Genomic DNA, 22867 nt, shown 5'->3' on the forward strand with positions numbered 1-22867 from the left:
ATGCTGACCTCTTTTGTAAAGTGCTTTGAAATCTGCTGATGGAAAGCTGTTGCAGATCTGGGACATGAAGCCGGGTCTCCTGAGTTTCAGTCCAGTACCTTATCCACAAGAACATGCTGCTTCTCAAATGTATGTGTTTGTGGAACACTTTGTGTGAACATCTCTTGGACTAGAGGCAATTTGCAAACTAGGTTTGTTACGTACGTTCACTGTTCTCAGTCATCCCCGTGTGACTGGTCCAATGCAGTCAGCAGGCCTAACAGCAGCCTCTGCCATCAAAGCTTTGCCCTCATACCTATGTTCTTTTGCTAGTGGGGGGCAGATCACAGTAAACTGCTGTCCGGAGAGAGTTTTTTAGTGCCAAAATGAGTGGGAAAAGCAGGAAGGCAGAGCGACTCCCAGTGTGTCAAGAGAATGAGGTGCAGCTTTATGCAGTGAGATTGGAGTATCTGGAAGAGCGTGTTGATCTGCAGAGGAATGTGCACATCATGTTTTTTCTGACAGAGAAGATGATGGCAGTAGTGCAATCCCCTGGGAGAAGAGGGAGGAGCAGGAGGGCTCCAACAGCCAAGAACAAGGCATGATGAAGGAGAGGGAATTTTTGACCACTAATCACATGATGGATGAAGAGGGGGGAAACAGGTACTCAATAAGAAGTTGAACAAATAACATCCCTGTGACGCTTTCCAAGGATGCCCAGAGTTGTGAGGCCCCTCGCTGCCGCCTGCCCTTGGTGTGAGGAAGCATTGTCTGTGCTTACTGGGGTCAGCTCCCCAACCACATTGACCATGGGCAACACAAGCCCTCCCTGGTAGGTAGGCCTTGCAGGCCCTGCTGTCTCCCTACAAGTTAGCAATCAGCACACTCCAGCTCTTCAACCCTCTGAACCTCTTCCTGAGTGTCCACCTCTGGTCCACAGGACACTAGTAGTATCCACAGATTTGCTGCTTCCAAAGGAACAGTACCCCCAGCTTATCAGTTTCACCTCAGATCCCCACTCCACTTAACACCCAGCACTAGGGTTACCATATTTTGTGCCTCCCAAAGGAGGACACTCCACAGGCCCGCCCCAACTCCGCCCCCTCCCCAAAGTCTCCGCCCCCTCCCCTGCTTCCCGCGAACATTTGAGTGGCGGGAAGCCTGAAGCAGGTAAGGGGGAGTGTGGGGGGAGGAGGCGCGGTCCAGGCTGGCCCCGGCCCTGGGGTGCCTGCCCCGGGCCCGGCCCCCGGCCCACCACCCCCGGCCCGCCCAGCACTGCGGTCCCCGGCCCGGCCCCGAGGCCCCCGGCCCCCGGCCCCGCCGGCCCGGCCCCCGAGCCCCCGGCCCGGCCTGGCACTGCCCGAGCCCCCGAGCCCCCGGCCCGGCCCCGCCGGAGTCCCCGAGCCCCCGCCGGAGTCCCCGAGTCCGGACGTATGGTAACCCTACCCAGCACTGACACATGTTTATAGTCAAATAAAGTAAACGTTTATTTAACAGAGCCTCGAGATACAAAGGGGGGGGGGGATAGCTCAGTGGTTTGAGCATTAGCCTGCTAAACCCAGGGTGGTGATTTCAATCCTTAAGGGGGCCATTTAGAGATCTGGGGCAAAAAAAAATCTGTCAGGGGGTACTTGGTCCTGCTGTGAAGGCAGGGGACTGGACTGGACTAGACTCAACTCAAGGACCCTTCCAGTTCTATGAGATAGGTATATTTCATATAAGTGATAGCAAGTAGAAATATTGGAAACAGATGGTTATGTCCATAACATGCATTCTAGACTTAATTAACAAAATACTCTGATGTCTTGTAGAGTATCGCTCACCCACAATCTTTACAGAATTTCACAGCCAGGCTGGCTGTGACCCTTTCATAAGACAAACACAGTTAGCTTGCTTCCTTGATGAAGGAGTCTCTGGGTTTCCTTATATACCCCAACAATCCTCTGTCTCTAGTCAGAAACAGGACACCCCCTGCTGTTTGTTGTATCCTGTGAATTTCCTCTCTGGTAGTTTTCATAATCTTTTCTTCTGCCTGGGGCTCAGTATGAAAACAGACCCAACATTACCATGAATTGCAGGCCTGACACACATATGACCAGTCAGGGAAATAGGCATCTGGTACCACTTGCCTGAAAGGAACATGTCTGAGTTATGTCACCTCCTGGTGACCTGCTTTAACTTTAAGACCGTAGGAACATAATTTTCAGTATAGATACTTAACTGCTTAAATATGATCTGTACACACATTTTGCAGTGATTGTGTTAACCAGTGGGCTAGTGGCTCTCGGTAGAGACCTCACATGGCCTCTTTGGTGAACTATTTTGCCTACATCTGACCCAGGAATTCCTGTAAAAAAAACCTATGCACTCCTGTGCCCTCTGCCAGCTGGCATACAGAGGTCTCTGGGTCACAAGTCTCTTCATTCAAAATCCTCATTTCAGATCCATTGACTGTATCATAAACTAAACACAACACAATAATTCCTCTAAAGGCTGCTTTTGACTGGCTTTTATTAAAACTTATCAGCTCATTGGAACTGCCCATTAACTGATAACAAATCTACATCACTATAAACCCTACTCACTGATCCAAAGTTAAGGACCCCTTGTGCCGTAAAGCTGGGGAACTTACTGTGTATTCAGTTTGGTTGTTGTAGGCTTTTTCGTTGATCAGAGGCTAGGATCCCTTCTGGGCTCTAGCAGTTTTCGTCCTTCAGTTGCTGTTTTCTAAGATCAGCTGCGCTCCTTTCTCTTCCCCAGTGTTATGTTACAGGATTTGCCTTTTGAGAGGCGGAGTCTGGCTTCCTGGATTTTCTTTCCAGGAAGTGGATTTTTTAGTGGAGATCAAAAGATTTTTTCAAAAACAAGGTTAGAATTCAGAGTACAAAGCTGGATGTGTGATCAACTTGGAAGCCTGAAGGCCAGGGCCGGCTCCAGGGTTTTGGCCGCCCCAAGCAGCCAAAAAAAAAAAAAAAAGCCGTGATCGCAATCGCGATCTGCGGCGGCAATTCGGCGGAAGGTCCTTCGCTCCGAGCCGGAGTGAGGGACCGACTGCCGAATTGCCGCCGAATAGCTGGATGTGCCGCCCCTCCCCAGAGTGACCACCCCAAGCACCTGCTTGACAAGCTGGTGCCTGGAGCCGGCCCTGCTGAAGGCAAAAGCTACCTGAGTGCAAAATCTACTGCTCAGAAAGGGATCCCAGCCTCCCATCAACTTATTAAAAGCCTACAACTAAACTGCTCCTCAGTTCTTCAGCTTCGCAATACAATGGGGATTCTGAACATTAACTCAGTGACTGGCAGTTAGTAACAAACTTTGTTCTCTATTAAAGGGATAATTTTGAAGGTGATCATTATACCATAGAATAAGAAGGAAAGTCTCAAGAATAGGATCGAAATGGACAATAGTTCAAAAAGAGAGACAAGGTGGGGGAGGTAATATATTTTATTGGACCAACTTCTTCTGTTAGTGAGAGAGACAAGCTTTCGAGATTATATAGAGCTCTTCTTCGGATCTCACCTTTCTGTAAGCTCAAAAGCTCATCTCTCTCACCAATAGAAGTTGGTCCAGTAGAAGATGTTATCTCACCGACCGTGCATCTCTAATACCCCGGGACCAACATGGCTACAACAACACTGCATACAAAAGTGGTTTCCAAAGGCACTTGGCAATTGTATAAGTTCGTATAACCAAGAGACATGATGAATATCTATTTTCAAAGTGGAGTTACTGTACTTTGTTAATGCTTGCATTGAGAGGGCAATGAGGAATTAGATTAATATTTAGCTTTTACTAAGTGCATCCACAGGTCTCAAAGTGCCTTACAAAAGAGGGTGAGTGGGTGGGATTTTCAAAAGTGCCTAAGAAGTACACGTCATATTGACGTTCAGCGGGACGTGCTCCTAAGTCACTTCAGTGCTTTTAATGATAAGCTCCAGCACTCTATTCTATTTGTATATAGGTATCTGAGCACCTTGCAGTAGTGCATTAAGCATCACCATCCCCATGGTACAGCAGGGAAAAACTGAGACAAAAGGTGGGATTTTGCAGCTGGGATGGGGAGGTGCCAAGGTAGCTTAAAACTGTTTCAGGAGCCATAGTGGCCCCTGGCGTAAGTCAGAGTAGCTCTAATTTATGGCAGCAGCACAAAAATCTCATCAACAGAACAGTTATGAGACTTGGCTAAGGTTACACAGCAGGTCATTGTCAGAGTGGAGGTCACTTTACTCCCAGTCCAGTGCTCTAGCCACTGGACCTCACTGCTGCCACGCATGTTCTTCTAATTATTAACCATTTTACTACATTGTGCGGAGCCTTTTTTAAAAATCAGCATCACATTAGCTATCCTGCAATCATCTGGTACACAGGCTGATTTAAGTAAACCATAGTTAGTAGTTCTGCAATTTATTTGAGTTCCTTCAGAACTCCTGGGTGAATGCCCTCTGGTCCTGGTGATTTATTACTGTTTAATTTATCAATTTGTTCTGAAACCTCTTCTACTGACACCTCAATCAACAGTTCCTCAGATTTGTCACCTAAAAAGAACGGCTCAGATGTGGGGATCTCCCCCTCATCCTCTTCAGTGAAAACCAATTCAAAAATTAATTTAGCTTCTTTGCCAGAGCCTTGTCATCTCTGAGTGCTCCTTTAGCAACACAATCATCCAGTGGATCCACTGACTGTTTGGCAGGATTTCTGCTTCTGATGTACTTTTTTTGCTGTTAGTTTTTGTGTACTTAGCTAGTTGCTCTTCAAATTCTTTCTTGGCCTGTTATATCATACATTTACACTTGACTTGCCTGAGTTTATGCTTCTTTCTAGTTTCCTCACTAGGACTTAACTTCCCATTTTTAAAGGATACCTTTTAGCCTCTAATCATCTCTTTTATTCAGCTGCTTACACATGGTGGAATTTTTTGGGTCCTTTTACTGCCTCAGTTATGGTGCTTTTACATAGTCTCCATGCAGTTTGCAGGCATTTCACTCTTGTAACGGTTCCTTTTAACTGCCGTCTAACTAGCTTCCTCATTGTTGTGTAGTTACCTGTTTTGAAGTTAAATGCTATTGTGGTGGGTTTCTTTGGCATTTCTCCCCCTCCAAGAATGTTAAATTTAATTACATCATTGTCGCTATTACTGAGATGTTCAGCTATATTTACCTCTTGGCCATATTCTGTGCTCCACTTAGGATTAAAATCAAGAATTACCTCTCCCCTTGAGGGTTCCAGGACAAGCTGAACCAAGACGCAGTCATTTAATGTGTCTAGAAATTTTACCTCTGCATCCGTTTTTGAGAGGACATGTACCCAGTCAATATGAGGACAATTGAAATCCCCCATTATTATTGGGTTTTCTGTCTTCATAGCCTCTCTAAACTCCTTCAAAGTCACCATCACCATCCTGGTCAGGTGGTCGGTATCATATTCCTACTGCTATACTCTGATTATTCAAAATGAAATTTCTATCCATAGCGATTCTATGGTTCAGTTTAATTCATTTTAGATTTTTACTTTACTTGACTATGCTGTCTTTCACATATAGTGCCACTCCCCCACCAGCTCCGTCATTCCTATATATTTTGTACCCTCGTATTATCGCAAATCCACTGATTATCCTCATTACACCAAGTTTTCATGATGCCTATTATATCAATATCCTCATTTAAGGCCAGGCACTCTAGTTCACCCATTCTAGTATTTAGACAGCTAGCATTTGTCTGATGAATCATAGGGAAGCCTTTTCTTCATATCTCCATTTGGCATTTGAATGTCGAGCCTTTCATCTGCTCTTTATAATGTGCATCAAATATCTCATTCTGAGCCACGGTGAAGTAATTCTTCCAGTCTCCTGACATCCCTGATGGGAAGAAAACAAAAGAAGGACTAGTTTATTCTCCCCTTCTGGGCTCCTGCCCCACTTCTGAGGTTCTGTTTCTGTTATCTTCTTTCCCAAAGATACTCCAAAACGCCCTAGCATAGCACTGTGGTCCTAGTGCTATTCAGACAGAATTCTAAGTCAGGTTTTTGGTGTTCTCTTTGCCTAGATGCTTAACAGGAACAAAGGAGAAAATGTAGCAGATCAAAAGGCTGCATGAGACTTTCAAGTTAAGCAAGTTAAGGTTAGAAGCAGCGGGAAACATTTATTTGAGGGGCCAGTCCTTTGAGGTTGATGGGGGTCACACAAACTTTACATTGTCCTCACTGCTGGGGACTGTGTGTGTGTCGTGAGCAGAGGGGTCCTACGGAACATCTCTTCACACCAGTCATGCATCTCAGGAGGTATGATTAATGCACGTACATTTTCCAAACTCCCGAGTGAACTTGGATGCTCAACTTGAGACACCTTTAAGGGTCCCCAATTTTCAGAAAATGCTCAGTACCCGCCTTCGAAAACTCAAACCCTTAAAAGGGGTCTCAGGCTGGTCACCCAAAAGTACCAGGAACTTTGGAAAACCTAGGCCAGTGTCTATTTTTCCTGCTCAAGAGAGAAGAGGATCTTTGTATCCAAACAATTGTTTTTAAGATGCATGCAAGAAACACCAACAGTAATTAGCACTGTTGAACGGTCAATGGATATTGTGTGCACTCCCAAATTGAGGACACTGACATCTGTGATCTCTTCCTGCAGGCCACAGTCACATATTAACTAAGGTCCAGGAATGGCAAATCATTAATATTATTTGGATTGCACCTGAAGTCCCACTGGGGTACGTACTGTACACTGACATAGTATGAGACATACTGTGCCCGGAGGAGTTTATAGTGTAAACCAGGGGTAGGCAACCTATGGCATGCGTGCCAAAGGTGGCATATGAGCTGATTTTTCAGTGGCACTCACACTGCCCGGGTCCTAGCCACCAGTCCAGGGGGCTCTGCATTTTAATTTAATTTTAAATGAAGCTTCTTAAAAATTTTTAAAATGTTCTTTACTTTCCATACAACAATAGTTTAGTTATATATTATAGACTTATAGAAAGAGACCTTCTGAAAACGTTAACATGTATTACTGGCACGCGAAACCTTAAATTAGAGTGAATACATGAAGATTCGGCGCACCACTTCTGAAAGGTTGCTGACCCCTGGTGTAAACGAACAAGGGCACGTCCTTCTGGATATCCCCATTTTGCAGATGGCAAAAGTGAGGCACATGGAAATCAAGGCCCACCTCCTCAAAGATATTTAGGCTCCTAATATCCATTGATTTCAGCGACTTGCCCAATGCCACATAGCGAGTCAATATCAGAGCAGGAAACAGAACCCAAATTTCCTGAAGCCCCAGTTAGTGCCAAAACCACAAGATCAGTCATGCTCTCCAGAGTGCTACACCAGGATCTGCATGCTAGAAACTAAACAGGAGAACCTTCCTTATGGTAATTTATCTGAGCTGGGCCTTCCATATGCAGCTCCATCATTAACGGAGCTTGGCTCACAGAGAAAAACACTGACCCTGGGAATTTCCCTTTCTGTGAAAGTGGAATCAGGAGCTAGTAAGAATTGTAGAAAAACTGTTCTTGCTGTTATCTTACTGGCCTTTCCTGTAAGCCTCTTACCTTTCCTCATGAATGGAGACACACTGTGGTCCATAGCCCAGGTTGGCATCATTTCATAGTTAGCAGTAGGATTCTTCTTCATCTCCTGGAAGGAGGTATGGTGGAGGATTTTATTCACCACTTCCTCCTTCAGGTCCTTTCCCAGAAACTGGAGCACCTTCTCTATTTCGCGCTTTGGATCCTGCAGAGAGACAGGCAGACAGACTCTCAGGTGGTGAGACATGATGAAGGATAATATGCTACTGAGGAGAAGTTTTCCTAGCCACTCCTGGACGTGTTGGTAGAATGTGACACATCTTTCTTGTATTCATTTGGGACTTAATGCAGAGACCAGTGGGTTGTGAAGCAGGCCTCTGATGAGCAAAGAGCAGCTCTTTTAATGAGTGATGCATCATAATAACCAATGATATCTAGAGCCCAGAAAAACTTTTGAAAAAAAGGATCAGCAAAGGGTTGCTATCCTGTACAACTAACTTTAAACACTCCATTTACCAAGTGGGCTGCTACCAGGGCCGGCTCTAACTTCTTTGCTGCCCCAAGCAAAAAAAAAAAAAGCGCCGCCCCGCCAAACCAAAAACAACCCTCCCGAGCGCCGCCCCACCGAACCAAAGACAACCCCCCTCCCGAGCGCCGCCCCACCGAACCAAAAACAACCCTCCCGAGCGCCGCCCCGCTGAACCAAAGACAACCACCCTCCCAAGCGCCGCCCCGCCGAACCAAAAACAACCCTCCCGAGCGCCGCCCCGCCGAACCAAAAACAACCCTCCCGAGCGCCGCTTCACCGAACCAAAAACAACCCTCCCGAGCGCCGCTTCACCGAACCAAAGACAACCCCCCCGAGCACCGCCCCACCGAACCAAAGACAACCACCCTCCCGAGCGCCGCCCCGCCGAACCAAAAACAACCCTACCGAGTGCCGCTTCACCGAACCAAAGACAACCCCCCCGAGCACTGCCCCGCCGAACCAAAGACAACCCCCCCGAGCACTGCCCCGCCGAACCAAAGACAACCACCCTCCCGAGCGCCGCCCCGCCGAACCAAAAACAACCCTCCCGAGCGCCGCCCCACCGAACCAAAAACAACCCTCCCGAGCGCCGCTTCACCGAACCAAAGACAACCCCCCCGAGCGCCACCCCACCGAACCAAAAACAACCCTCCTGAGCGCCGCCCCACCAAACCAAAAACAACCCCCCCGAGCGCCGCCCCACCGAACCAAAAACAACCCTCCCGAGCGCCGCTTCACCGAACCAAAGACAACCACCCTCCCGAGCGCCGCCCCGCCGAACCAAAAACAACCCTCCCGAGCGCCACTTCACCGAACAAAAAACAAACAAAAAAAAAACCCTGAGCGCCGCCGCCCCTTACAAGGTGCCGCCCCAAGCACGTGCGTGGTCGGCTGGTGTCTGGAGCCGGCCCCGGCTGCTACATACGGTACTAATGCCACACTAGCATTCTAGAAGCAGGGGGTATAAGTTCATAGAATCACTGAAGAGAGGAGGGGCAGGGGAAAAAAGTCAGGAGCCCATTGTAAATATTAAAAGTAAATTGCTTTAATTTGAGATCTCACAAAAAGGGCATGAATTAAGCTTCTAAAGTGCTAGCACTGATAGTCATATGAACTAGCCTCCCCTTTTAAAGGCAGAGACAGAAGCTAGCTGAAACCTTTAAACAAAATTCTCACCAGCCCTAAACTCTAACGTCAGCCAAACTGTAGCTCAGCTGTACAATCTCATGGATCCAACCCTTGCTGGTTTTAGACAATCAGCCACCTCTACATACTTTGTTATTCTTTTGAGTGTGCCTGTATTCCCCCTTTTAAAACACCTTTCCATCTTGCTTTCTGTAGCCAGGAGGAAAAAGGGGCCCCTCACCAACAAACCACCCCAAATCCAAAACAACCAAAGTTAGAACAAACCAACCAGGTCATATTAATCAGTTTCCTGCTCTTCAATGAGACGCTGCCGTGTGGCCTTCCCTGAAATGCTGCAGTCCTAGCACCAGAGGGTGCTGTGGAAAGGTATAAATAGCAGCTCTTGGAAACCCCCTGCCTCATATGACCTTAAGTGGAGTCTAGCAGCCCATGGCTTGTATCGTAGCTGCTTCTGGTTCCAGTGAGAACTCAACCCAGCCCCCTTGCCTTAAGGTAAGAATAGCTAAAAGCTTCTGTATACAAAAGAAGTTATCAGCGTAGCTATGCAGGTAAAACTCCCTGTATACACACTCCCATCCCAGACTTTCCCCAAGATAAGCCCTAAGTGTCTACTTTTGAGAGCTAATGAAGCCAGCTCTGCAGTTTGCAGCCTGCAGTGGAGTGGTTTGTTTTCTTTCTTTCAAAGTTATCTCCAACTCAAGGGCTTTAATACCCCTTAACAGATCTACCCCTTAGATGTCCCAATCCTCTCTGGCGGTTTGCTGAGTCACAACCGGCTTCAGCTGCCAAATAGATTTCAGCGGCATTCACCTCTGCACGGAACATTATGGATGTAATTGTACAACCGCCAGCAATCGAGCTCAGTGTGTGTACACAGAGATCTTCAGGCGGCACGTCAACTCATCTAGGTATTTGCCTAGTTTTACAACAGGCTACATAAAAAGCACTAGCAAATTAAAGGCACTAAAATTTCATACAGACAAAATGAGAAAGTCAGCAATTCTTCAGTAATGGTGCGCGGTGACACTTTTATATTTTTATGTCTCATTTTGCAAGCAAGTAGTTTTTCAGTGAGGTGAAACTTGCGGTACGCAAGACAAATCCGACTCCTGAAAGTGAGTCCAGTAGTCTGGAAAGGTTGAAAACCACTGATCTAGCACTCCTTATTTAGGTGTGTAAATAGGAGCTGGGTTTTTCTGGAAATCTAGTCGCTGTTATGGGTGCACGTTTGAAACTCTTGCCTTAAGTGACTCTGATGCAGAATGGAACAGACCTAAAGCTCCCCTGACTCCCTTCCTGTACTTAGTCACCAAACTACCTTGTGTTCACCCTCAGAACTTCAGTGTGTAAAATCTATGTGTGTTCGTTATATTGCTGTTTGACTGAATGCAAAGATGCGAGACATGAGAATGTTTAAGGATGGCTCAAATATGAATTAAAGATCCATTAGACTTCTAATATGTCACTGACTCCGGCTAAGCCTGGTACCTCCTCCATCTTTGTTAGTGCTCTGGGTGCAAAAGACAACAGGCTGGGGAAGAATAACCCTGTTAATTGATTTGCCTGGTGGTGGTGAGGGCCAGCTGGTGGGAACTCACTAAGAGGGGAGGATGTGTGTGTTGGCAGGGGGCTTATTGTGTTACCTAGATGATGAGAGGAGGGTCCTGGTCCCTCCATCCCCTATTAGTTCTACCTTCTCTTGGGATTGACAGGGGCACAAAAGGGAGTGTTTATGGACAAAACTAAAATCAGGTCTGGGGAAAAGTCAGGGGTCATTGCTTTCTGAACCAATGGGACATGAGCCATCTAGCAGTTTAGGGATTGTTGACCATATTATTATAAGAAGCTAAGGGGCAGATTAAAATGAATCATGGCTTGGATCAACTGAATCCACTGTCATACCTATGGGTGGCGGCTGTAGGCAGGAAGTTTGGGGCTGTGGACTCGCTGTCTTAGTTCGTCACTGAACGTGGCTGGTTCCGGCATTGTTTTGTTAATATTCCAGATACATGTCAATGTACCTCAGAGCCAAATGCAAAGTATTTTCCCACTGGGTGTAGTAAAATAGGCGACTGCAGAACCACCCCTCTACTCCTAACGATGCCAGTGTTGCAAATGGACATGCAGGAGAGGAAGGATGAATTTCTGAACTGGCACTCAGAAGATGTGGGTTCAACTCCCGGGTCTGTCACAGATTCCTTCTAGGCAAATCACTTAATCTGGCAGTATCTAAGGGTATGTCTACACTACCCGCCGGATCGGTGGGTGGCGATCGATCTATCGGGGATCGATTTATCATGTCTAGTGTAGACGCGATAAAATTGATCCCCGATAGCTCTGCCGTCGACTCTGGAACTCCACCATGGCGAGAGGCGGAAGCGGTCGACTTGCTGCCGTCCTCAGAGCCAGGTAAATCGACCTAAGATACGCTGACTTCAGCTACGTTATTCGTGTAGCTGAAGTTGCGTATCTTAGGTCGCCCCCCTCCCCCAGTGTAGACCTAGCCTCAGTTCAACAGGAGTAACACAGCTACTCTCCCATGGGAGTGTTGTGAGGCTACACTCATTAATGATTGGGACATGCTCAGATAGGACAGTGCGGGGAGCTCTACACATACCTAGATAGATGTTAAAATCACCTTCCTTCCTTATGGAAAGGGGGCATTTAAAGCAGGATCCCCTGGCATCTGCTCATCGCTTCCCCTTCCTCACCTTTTTCATGTCCTCATAGAACATGTACAGAATTCGATAGGCCTTTTTCTTCTCCCACCAGCCTTTGACATGATCGTACCAGGATCCATAAGCCACTACATCCAGATTGAAACAAGCAACAAAGAAAAGGAGGAGAGAGAGATCACAGCTAGTACTGGTTCTAAGAGTGTCACAGGGGACGTGAGCTGTTAGGTTATTAGACCAGTCTCCCAGCAGGAGGCTGGGAGCCCCATTGCTTGGGACTTTTAAAACCAGGCTGGACAGAACAGTGGACTGTGTGCCATGTGCACTAATCCTGCACGGGGGCGGGGCAGGGGTGGATGGGATGAACTGCTAGTCCTTTTTCTTCAATAACCAGCTGGAATTTTTAAAGGCATCTAAGAGTACGTCTACACGGTGATTAAAAATCTGGGGCACTGAATCTCAGAGCCTGGATCAGCGGCCTCAGGTTCATGGGGCTGAGGAAGCAGGGTTCAAATGAGCAGTGAAGACATTCAGGCTCAGCCTGGAGCCCTGGCTCTGAGACCCTCGGCCCAGCTGGGGTTGCCAGTTTGGGTTGGGTGTATTCCTGGAGGTTTCATCACAGGACATAATCTTTAATTCAAGATTAATCTTTAATTCCTGGAGACTCCAGGACAATCCTGGAGAGGTGGCAAGCCTAGCTCCAGTGCAAGCCCAAACATCTACACTGCAATTGTATAGACCCGTAGCCCAGGCCCCGTGATCCTGAGTGAATTGAGCCGGGCTCTGAGACTCAGGGCTAGAGGTTTTTTATTGCAGTGTCGACGTACCCAGAGGCACCATCTGATCGGCTGCTTTCTCCTCCCAGCCCCTGCACCCACACTGAGTTGAACCTGTTTCTGTGGGGCAGGCAGGAGAAGATGGGCACGTTGAGTCCCCAGTCCTGGTCAATGCCTCTGGACAGAGGGATAAGGTGGCTGAGAACGGTTTGGAGGGGCTGGGGGGCGGAATTAAAAAGGTAACTAACCAGATACGTTACATGCTTGTTCTACGTTGTCTGGCCGGGGGTTTTGTCTAGTTAGACTGTGCCGTCTGGGGAGGGGCCATGTCGTTCTCTGTGTGTGCACGGTGCCTGCGTGGAGCTGTTGGGCCCCACTGCAATGCCAACATTAAATACTCATCATTATTTTGGCCTTAACAAGGCTTTGCAAACTCCTCTTCTAAGTAGTGTGTAAACATTCTGGTGGGTTTGGATTCTTGGCCCCAGACCAGAAATTGAAATGTTCGGGCTCTGCTCCTGAAGGGGAGGATAGTGAGGGCACCGAGTATAGTAAGAATTATTTCTATTACAGTAGCCCTGTGGGATTCCCTCATGTTAGGTACCGTACACCCATAGTGAGAGACAGCCCCTACCCCCGAGAGCTCACAATCTGAATAGATAAGACAAGGTGGGAGGGCAAATGAAGTCACAGAGACGTGACTTGCCCAAGGTCACACTGGGGGGTGAAGTGACTTGCCCAAGGTCACCCAGCAAGTCAGTGGCAGAGCTGAGAATAGACCCCCCCCCAGGTCATCTCAGTCCTAGTCCTGTGCCCTATCCATGTTGCCATGGCTTAATGTTCCCATCCTGCCCTAAGGAACTCACCGTCCTGTCAGGCTCTGAGGAGCCAGGGGAAGTCACTGACATTGGACCCTTTATAGCCTAACTGAATAACGTATCCCTGGATTCCTGCCCAGGGGGTGAAGGGAGAATCTCTTTTCTGTTGTTTACGATCTTATGCCACACCTGTTACTGTGGTTTCTGAGAGGTTACGCCTACCTTTCCCAGCCATAAACTTCCCCAGGAACTCATCCCAGGTGCCAGGGTCTGGATGCATCTTTGCCATCTGGTAGAAATGGTAATAAGAGACAGCCACATCCTTGGCATTTCGGGCAAGGTAGATCATCTGCAGGACAGAAAAGGGAACATAGTGCAGTCTGAATTAGCAGGGGCTGCAGGGACTTTGACCTGACCCCCTGCATAGGTCTGGAAGAGATTTCCCCTGCTCCAGTACAAACACCATCACTGCACAACTGGCATATAAATTACGGGGAGGTTGCTTTTCTGAGGTGCCAGGCACTGGATGCTGCTGGAACCAGGAGGCAGGCGTAGGTGGGCTGACAGATGACGATTCCTACATCGCCGTGTCTCTCTGGAGCTGTTACCTTGCAGTCCTGCTCCCAGAAGGAGACAGGGAGGAGCTGAACTGGGAGATGGGTCTTCACTAGCCGAGGCGATGGCACCGTATCCAGCTGCTCTGTGCCTGGAAAACACACACGGAGGTTAAAGGAATCGTCTGGAGCACCTGGCACATCCTGAATGAATGAATCAGCAGCACTTCCCGCCTCTTCCTTTCATGATACCTAGAAAGAGGGAAGTGTGGCTAAATGCCCTCCCCATCCTAACTCTCCTGCTGCTGGCTACCTTCTCACGCATAACTGCTGCACCTGAATCTTTGATCAGCTCCACTGATTTGTTCATTGCAGCCACCAGTCCAAATTTACCTTCTCTCTTTAAACCCCCCCATGGGCCCACTTCAGCTTGTCTCTTGGACCCTGCCTGTCCCTCTGCTGCCCTCCCCTGCCCCTCTGCTCATTTAGCTCTGGTTTCCTATGTGACCCGCCAAACAATCCTGCAACTGGTGGTGCAGATTCATCCGCTTGGCAACTGCTGCTGGCTAGAATGACTTTCCTGCATCTCTCCGCCTCATTCAAGAGGGCCTCTCTCATTTCAGATCTCATCCTCGCCAATAACTCTTTAGTTAAGCACTGGAACAGGAACCAAGGGAGGTTGTCGAATCCTCACCTTTGGAGGTTTTAAGAACAGGTTAGACAAAGACCTATCAAGGATGATTTAGGTATACTTGGTCCTGCCTCTGCACAGGGAGGTGGACTAGAAGGCCTCTCAAAGTGCCTTCCAGCCCAACATTTCTATGATTAGTAGCAGCAAAAGGAAAAATAAATTATGATTATTTATATAGCACTGCCAGTGCTTTACAGACATGACAGGGTCTCTGAGCCTAAGAGTTTACAGTCTAAACACGGGTAGGGACTTGGGCTAGGGTGGGAACAAAAGCAGCGTGATTGTCCCTTACTCCATTTAAACTTTTCACATAAGAATCACAGGGCACATCTTCACTACCCGCCGGATCGGCGGGTAGCAATCGATCTATTGGGGATCGACTTATCGCGTCTAGTGATGACGCGATAAAATCGATCCCCGATGGCTCTGCCGTCGACTCCGGAAATCCACCGCGGCAAGAGGCGGAAGCGGAGTCGACGGCGGCGTGGCAGCGGTCGACTCGCCACCGTCCTCACAGCCAGGTAAGTCGACCTAAAATACGCAACTTCAGCTACACTATTCACGTAGCTGAAGTTGCGTATCTTAGGTCGACCCCTCCACCCCCCATAGTGTAGACCTAGCCACAGCGAGAGAGCTGCTTTCTTCTGACACGGAACAAGGAACTCCACCAGAATAAGATAAACCTCAGGCTTTGTCCCTAATGCTGCTCTGTTTCACTCTAGAGTTTCTGGCTTCCGGCTACAGATTCAAAGAAGCAGAACACATATCGCACACTAGTGCCACAACATTTTTCTACGGACTTTGTTTTTCTGTGGTGAGGAGCAGGATTAATCAGCAGGAAACAAATGAGTTTGAAGGCCAGCTTTGGGGGAGAAATGGGCTGATGTGATGTTGACCGGGTCAGGGAAGGGGTTCCTGGCTCTGTCATTGCGTGTTTAACCCTGTAAAGCACGTTGGTGTACAGTTTGTACCAAGACACTATAAAACCAGTTGCATTGTTGTAGAGGTTGAATTACATACAGCATTAGAATCAGTCCAGAGACAGCATTCCTACTTCTCCTTTCATGGCTCCTGTGGAAGGGGACTCTTGCATTTGTCTGATCTCCTGCACAACCCTTACCACTTAGGAGTCCAGGGCAGCTCATTTCCATGAAAGGGACTCGATTGAAAATTGCATCCCGTTTACATTTCTCCTCGTCCCCGTTGTTGTAAATCATGTCCACGATTTCACTAATCCAGGTTGTGCCTGAAACGTAGATTGAAAGGCAGCATTTCAAAGTTAAGCATATTCTGTCTCCTACTGGTGGATGGATACAAAGTTAGCCCCTCCCCCCCCCTCCACACACACATACATTTACATACACTCTTATTTTTACTTGCCTGATTTCGGGTAGGTGGAAATGAGAAGGTCGTCTGGCCTGGCCTGGAATGATTCCACCTGGGCCCACTTCTCCACAAAAGGCCGGTAGAGGGGAATTTCATGGATAACCTCTAATTCCTGCCTTGACGAATGTTCCATCTTGGGAGAGCTGAGTTAAGGTGAGGAAAAAAGGGGTTAAATGGCTCTCATTATTTGCATGATAACTGTATGGAAGACATCCCTATGCATCATGGAACTAACATTGGTTCCCAAGAGGTGGGGGTGGAAGAAGTAGAATTCTGTTGTTTTGATTTCTGTAGTCTCTCTTACATGAATCAATATACTCTGCAACTTCTAACAAAAAAAACGTTGTTAAAGAAGCGTTACGATTGGAACTGTTCCACTGGAGCCCAGTGTAGCCTTTTATTTTATTTAAATTTTGCATGGTGGTATTACATCACCGTGGGTTCAGCTCTGGCGGCTACAGTTTCAGGCTTAACAGTGAAAGTCACCTATGCTACTTGCTTTAGATTTAGAGTCTCTGGGGCAGTGGTGAGCAACCTGCGGCCCATTGACCGCACCAGGCCTGTCAGGGTAATCCACTGGCCATCCACAGGCACAGCCGCCCGCAGCTCCCGGTGGCCGCGGTTCGCCGTTCCTGGCCAGTGGGAGCTGCGGAAAGCGGCGTAGGCTGCAGGGACGTGCTGGCTGCCGCTTCCCACAGCTCCCATTGGCCGGGAACGGTGAACCGCGGCCACTGGTCATGCCTGCAGATGGTCAATGTAAACACTGCCTCACATAAACCCAAGTCATTGCAGTTTTATTATTGCTAACTATCAACCTAAGAAATGCTGAATTGTGCAACCTCGGTTAGTACAGCAGAGAACCTCTCTGATGACATCGAAGGAATTAACCCAGAGTAATCTCAGTCTTCCTGCTTGACTGTTCTCCTTGCATTGTTCATTTTTGACCTTTGTGCAGTGTTATCAACCCCCGGCATTCAAAAATCCTGAGTCAGGCCCCCAGAATAATCAGACTGGCTTAAAAATCATGTTTGAAGAAAATTGGAATCTTTCTATGTGCCTTCTGTTTTTTCTTTTAACATTTTGGGTCCACTCAGAAAATGTCTTCAAGCTTTTCCCTACAATCATGAAGGCTAGAAAAAAAATTTTTAAATGAAAACTGAGAGTACATAACTCCTGGAAACATCAAATATCACACAACTCATGATAAAATATACAAGAGCTGACAACACTGTTGTCCCAAACACGTGTAAAAGGGTGTTTCCCCAATGCAAATGCAATTTTTGCCCCTGCAAAAAGAGAGGCCGGGCCACACATTATGTATTGTAATATCAAAACTAGTGTGATATTCAGTAACAGCTGCAGGTACGGCCAAGAGAGGGATCTAAGGAAAGCTAAGAGCAGATTCTCGGACTAGGAGCTACCTCACATGGGGAGAGGTGACACACACACTCCTGTACATCTCTCTCTCACAGGGAGGGTGACTGACTGACCCAACCCTCCCTGCCCAGTGCTCTCTATCCTCCATGGCTGGCTGTGCCCCCAGGATGGACCCTCCTCTCCTAGTATCTGGTGCCATGTCTTCCCAAGGCAGCAGGTGGTGGGGGGCATGCAAAGTCACATGACCCCTCCCCCACAGATTTCTGCCGGGATTCATACCAGAATGTGGCCAGCAGCAGCCTTTCAGCACTGTGTAGAGTGACCAGACAGCAAGTGTGAAAAATCGGGACGGGGGTAGGTGGTAATAGGAGCCTATATAAGAAAAAGACCCCAAAATCAGGACTGTCCCTATAAAATCGGGACATCTGGTCACCCTAGCACTGTGTGGGAGGGAAGGTAGGGGAGCTGCTTCCGGCCACGGGGGAGGGATGACCTGGCCCATGTCTTTGCAGAGGTCATCTCTTCCCTCGCCCTCTCCCCTGTGGCTGGAAGCAGCTTGTCCCTTCCTGCCCTCACAGTGTCGAAAGGCAGCTAACACCTCCAAGCTGCTGCTGGCCACCAACATAATCCAACCGCCTCCTGTCTCCTGGCTACAGCATGGGCAGGAAGGGGTTAAACCCTAAGGATGCTTTGTGCACCCGGGCCCAGGGAACCAGACTGCAGGGGCTTCACAGAACCCGACTAGAGAGGTGGCTCAGCAGGGGAGGGTGCCTAGGGCAGTGGTCTCCAAACTTTTTTGATCGCGCACCCCTATCAGTAAAAATTTTTGAGCACGCACCCCCAATATCTGTATATTTATGTATACATTATATACATGTGCTACTATACTAATATATTATGTACATTATAAAACATACACAAAAAATAGAAATTTTAAAAGGATGAGATAAAAAGATGAAATAAACAATATTTAAAAAAATTAATTTTATTTATTAACAGTACAAAAAAACCTTTGCGCTCACAAAAAATATTGATAATAATTTTTAGTGAGAGCAATGTGATTGAATATGCTTCATTATTTCTGAAAATCTTGGTTTAACACTGATACAGCGATTCGAAGGTCTGGGAGGGAGTTAGGGTGCGGGAGGGCGCTCAGGATGGGGGTGCGAGGTCTGGGAGGGAGTTAGGATGCGGGAAGGCGCTCAGGATGGGGTGCGGGGTCTGGGAGGGAGTTAGGGTGGAGGAGGGCGCTCAGGGTGGGGTGCGGGGTCTGGGAGGGAGTTAGGGTGCGGGAGGGCTTTCAGGGTGGGGTGCGGGGTCTGGGAGGGAGTTAGGATGCGGGAGGGCGCTCAGGGTGGGGTGCGGGGTCTGGGAGGGAGTTAGGGTGCGGGAGGGGGCTCAGGGTGGGGTGCGGAGTCTGGGAGGGAGTTAGGGTGCGGGAGGGGGCTCAGGGTGGGATGCGGGGTCTGGGAGGGAGTTAGGGTGCGGGAGGGCGCTCAGGGTGGAGTGCGGGGTCTGGGAGGGAGTTAGGGTGCGGGAGGGGGCTCAGGGTGGGGTGCGGAGTCTGGGAGGGAGTTATGGTGCGGGAGGGCGCTCAGGGTGGGGGTGCGAGGTCTTGGAGGGAGTTAGGATGCGGGAGGGCGCTCAGGGTGGGGTGCGGGGTCTGGGAGGGAGTTAGGGTGCGGGAGGGGGCTCAGGGTGGGGTGCGGAGTCTGGGAGGGAGTTAGGGTGCGGGAGGGGGCTCAGGGTGGGATGCGGGGTCTGGGAGGGAGTTAGGGTGCGGGAGGGCGCTCAGGGTGGAGTGCGGGGTCTGGGAGGGAGTTAGGGTGCGGGAGGGGGCTCAGGGTGGGATGCGGGGTCTGGGAGGGAGTTAGGGTGTGGGAGGGCGCTCAGGGTGGAGTGCGGGGTCTGGGAGGGAGTTAGGGTGGAGGAGGGTGCTCAGGGTGGGGTGTGGGGTCTGGGAGGGAGTTAGGGTGCGGGAGGGCGCTCAGGGTGGGGTACGGGGTCTGGGAGGGAGTTAGGATGCGGGAGGGGGCTCAGGGTGGGATACGGGGTCTGGGAGGGAGTTAGGATGCGGGAGGGGGCTCAGGGTGGAGTGCGGGGTCTGGGAGGGAGTTATGGTGCGGGAGGGCGCTCAGGGTGGAGTGCGGGGTCTGGGAGGGAGTTAGGGTGCGGGAGGGGGCTCAGGGTGGGGTGTGGGGTCTTGGTGGGAGTTAGGGTGCAGGAGGGCGCTCAGGGTGGGGTGTGGGGTCTGGGAGGGAGTCAGGGTGCAGGAGGGGGCTCAGGGTGGGGTGCGGGGTCTGGGAGGGAGTTAGAGTGCGGGAGGGCACTCAGGGTGGAGTGCGGGGTCTGGGAGGGAGTTAGGATGCGGGAGGGCGCTCAGGGTGGGGTACGGGGTCTGGGAGGGAGTTAGGGTGCGGGAGGGCACTCAGGGTCGGGTGCGAGGTCTGGGAGGGAGTTAGGGTGCGGGAGGGCGCTCAGGGTGGGGTGCAGGGTATGGGAGGGAGTTAGGGTGCGGGAGGGCGCTCAGGGTGGAGTGCAGGGTCTGGGAGGGAGTTATGCTGCGGGAGGGCGCTCAGGGTGGGGTACGGGGTCTGGGAGGGAGTTAGGATGCGGGAGGGTGCTCAGGGTGGGGTACGGGGTCTGGGAGGGAGTTAGGGTGCGGGAGGGTGCTCAGGGTGGGGGTGTGGGGTCTGGGAGGGAGTTAGGATGCGGGAGGGCGCTCAGGGTGGGGTACGGGGTCTGGGAGGGAGTTAGGGTGCGGGAGGGGGCTCAGGGTGGGGTGCAGGGTATGGGAGGGAGTTATGGTGCGGGAGGGCGCTCAGGGTGGAGTGCGGGGTCTGGGTGGGAGTTAGGGTGCTCAGGGTGGGGGTGCAGGAGGAAGCTCATGGCTGGGGCAGGCAGGAGGGGCAGAGCACTTACCTGGGGCAGCTCCCGTTTGGTGCAGGGAGTGTGCAGGTGGCTCTGCGCAACGCAGCACTGCTCCCATGGCCACGAGCTGTCCGCCCCCTCCCCCCGGCAGGCACGGCCACCAGGAACGCAGGGGCTTTAGGGGCTGCAGGGCCCTGGGCTAAGGGAGCCCTGTGGCCCTGGCCTGCAGCTCTAAAGCCCCTGTCAGAATGCGGCCCTGCGAGCACGGGCCGGAGGACTCAGGAGGAGCAGGGGCAGCGCACAGCCAGCGGCCGGAGAGAAGCGACGCTTTCCCCTTCAAAGTGCTGCTTCTCTCCAGCCAGCTTTGAAGGGGAAAGCGCCACTTCTTTCCGGCCGCTGGCTGCGCGGCTGCCCCTGCTCCTCCACGGGCCGGAGGACTCGGGGCCGCATTCCGAAAGGGGCAGGCCAGGGCCCCGGGGCCCCCTTAGCCCAGGGCCCTGCAGCCCCTAAAGCCCCTGCGTTCCGGGTGCCCCTGCCTGCCGGGGGGCAGCTTCCCCGCTCGCTTGCTCCCTCCCTCCTCCGGCCACCCTTTCCCCCACCCCTCCGGCAGCGCTCCGCTTGCCGTGCCCCCCAATGGATCATCTTGCGCACCCCACTTTGGAGACCACTGGCCTAGGGGACGGAGCAGCCTTATGCTCCCTGGAGGCAGGACCCAAGGCATGGGGGGGAGAGGGTAAAATGGGTGCTAAGCTAAGTCCCGGCTCGGGGGGCTGCTGTGGAGCCTGCAAGTTCGGGGTGTGAACAGGCTGGATATCGCTTCCCCCTGCCACTCCAGAGCTTTACTGAGGGGCGGAGAGGCTTCCCCGGTGTGCGGGGCTTTGGCACACGCAGGGCTCGGCTCCTCCTGGCCAGAGGGTCTTGGGCTTTCCTGGGGCACCGGCCCAGCCAGAGGCAGTGCGGGAAGGAAGGAGCTGCCGGCCACGCTGTCGATGAGCTGAGCGCTCCGACCAGGGGCTGGTTCTCTGCACAGCACAGGGAGCAGGATGCGCCCTGCCGGGGGGGATGTGGAGGAGCAGTGGGGCTGAGGGGGCGGTGAAGGGGCAAAGCAGGGAGAGGACAGCGAGAGGGGGCGCAGGTAAAGGGCCAATAGGTGGGCAGCAGAGGCGACATGTAACCGGACACTGCCAGGAGCCTGCCGACACTCAGCAGCCACTGCAGCACGCAGCCCAGGCCGGCTGGGAATGGGGATGCGGGGCCCTGCCGAGAGCCAGCCGCAGCAGGGGCTGCACTGATGGACCAGCATGGGCAGCGGCCACCCCGTGCGCTGCAACTTTGCCCCATCACCAGCCTTGCACACCCACTCCCATCGTCAGCCACTGGACCCCCCGTTCACCACTGGTGGGCGGCTGGCTGGCGAGCAGGAATCCGGCCAGAGGCAGGACCCACAAGTATTGATGTGGGGGAGACAGAAAATATGGAACAATTTGCCCATATTTAAGAAAAAGTCGGGACACCTGCAGGAGGGCTTAAATATGGGACTGCCCCTTTAAAAACAGGACGACTGGTCACCCTAAGCCTGAGTAACAGCTGAGCCTGTGTGCAGCTGAGCAGATCACAATTTTCAAAGGCTTGCGCAGAGCACACAAAATGGACCAGACACACTCCCTCTTCTCCCCAGGTTCCTTAGGTGACCAAGGGCATCTTTCAGAGAAGCAAAAGTAAACAATCTGAATGCAAATGTATCCCACCCTCTCTCGCTCTGTGCAGTATAATACCTGGATATCAGGGGGCTTCCACAGGTTTTACTTCAAGGGAAGTATGTCTTAGAGTTGATCCTTCTCCTGAGAGAGCTCTGAGTTTCTTCAGTCCCAAATCTCAGTTTTTCCCCCTTCTGGCCTCAACAAGTTAACACACTATTTATCGACTTTTTACTTCCTGGTTCCACTCTGGACTATGTTTAAAGGGCTTATCACTAGATAAAACAAGCTGGTCTCGTCATGTTCCCACTTGTCCTTGGGCTCTCAGCTCCCATGTAGTACCTGTAGAGGTCTAGCGTGGCACTGTGCAGCATATGTGTATCTCTTTCACTCAGTCTTGTCCGGGATGTTTTCTCGTGTCCTTTGTGTTGCACACAATCCTGGCCCAGCAGGAAACAAGAAGGGACAGAATTTGAGTGAAGGAGACAGCAGTAGGGCCTAAAGAGGGTGGTGTTTCCAAAAGATCGGTTGTAGTCCAACCAGAAATTGCAGCCCTAATGCAGGAGTGACTGGATAGAATTCTACAGGAGGGTCAGACTAGATGAACGGAATATAGTCCCTTCTGGCTTTAAAATCTATGACTGTGGGATGGAGAGTGACTCTGCTGGAAGGATACTCGCGGACACCATCAGTGACTCGTGTAAACTCCACACACCCAGATGGCCATGAAATGGCATGAATCTCCCTGGTGATTAAACGCCTCCTTTGAGAGAATGAGTGCATCCCTCATGAGCCCCCATAGTCTCTGTCCCCCGCCATACAAAGTGAGGGGACCGGACAGCTCC

General features: G+C 50.7%; 2 protein-coding genes and 1 long non-coding RNA gene across 6 annotated transcripts in view; 1 reads left to right on the forward strand and 2 right to left on the reverse strand.

Moving 5' to 3' along the window:
* The window catches only part of LOC101945345 (sulfotransferase 1 family member D1-like), a 26185-nt gene extending 23433 nt beyond the window's left edge, over nt 1-2752 (reverse strand). For all 4 annotated transcript variants that reach the window (XM_042856293.2, XM_065595895.1, XM_065595891.1 and 1 more), the window contains exon 1: nt 2612-2752. The gene's annotated coding sequence lies outside the window, so the exon portion shown is untranslated. The remainder of the gene's footprint in view (nt 1-2611) is intronic.
* LOC101947629 (sulfotransferase 1 family member D1-like) lies at nt 1442-22353 on the reverse strand. Its single transcript, XM_042856295.2, has 8 exons — nt 22101-22353; nt 16072-16220; nt 15812-15937; nt 14055-14152; nt 13669-13795; nt 11889-11983; nt 7527-7707; nt 1442-5833 (listed from the first exon to the last, which is right to left on the reverse strand). Exons 2-8 carry the CDS (start codon nt 16208-16210, stop codon nt 5721-5723), a joined length of 879 nt encoding a protein of 292 aa, XP_042712229.1. The 5' UTR covers nt 16211-16220; nt 22101-22353; the 3' UTR covers nt 1442-5720.
* LOC135983523 (uncharacterized) overlaps nt 9515-22867 on the forward strand; it is a 53410-nt gene continuing 40057 nt past the window's right edge. Inside the window, exon 1 of the long non-coding RNA XR_010601199.1 lies at nt 9515-9669. This is a non-coding gene — a long non-coding RNA (uncharacterized LOC135983523). The remainder of the gene's footprint in view (nt 9670-22867) is intronic.

Source organism: Chrysemys picta, chromosome 5, assembly GCF_011386835.1.
Source record: "Chrysemys picta bellii isolate R12L10 chromosome 5, ASM1138683v2, whole genome shotgun sequence".
NCBI lineage: Eukaryota > Metazoa > Chordata > Testudines > Emydidae > Chrysemys > Chrysemys picta.

What these genes read in the sequence shown, in the direction of transcription:
- LOC101947629 (XM_042856295.2), bottom strand. Translation starts at nt 16,210, where the DNA reads ATGGAACATTCGTCAAGGCAGGAATTAGAGGTTATCCATGAAATTCCC. An exon ending in TTCCACCTACCCGAAATCAG is followed by an intron (nt 15,938 to 16,071) that starts GCAAGTAAAAAT and finishes TCTACGTTTCAG; the next exon opens with GCACAACCTGGATTAGTGAA. An exon ending in GAAGTTTATGGCTGGGAAAG is followed by an intron (nt 11,984 to 13,668) that starts GTAGGCGTAACC and finishes ATCTGGATGTAG; the next exon opens with TGGCTTATGGATCCTGGTAC.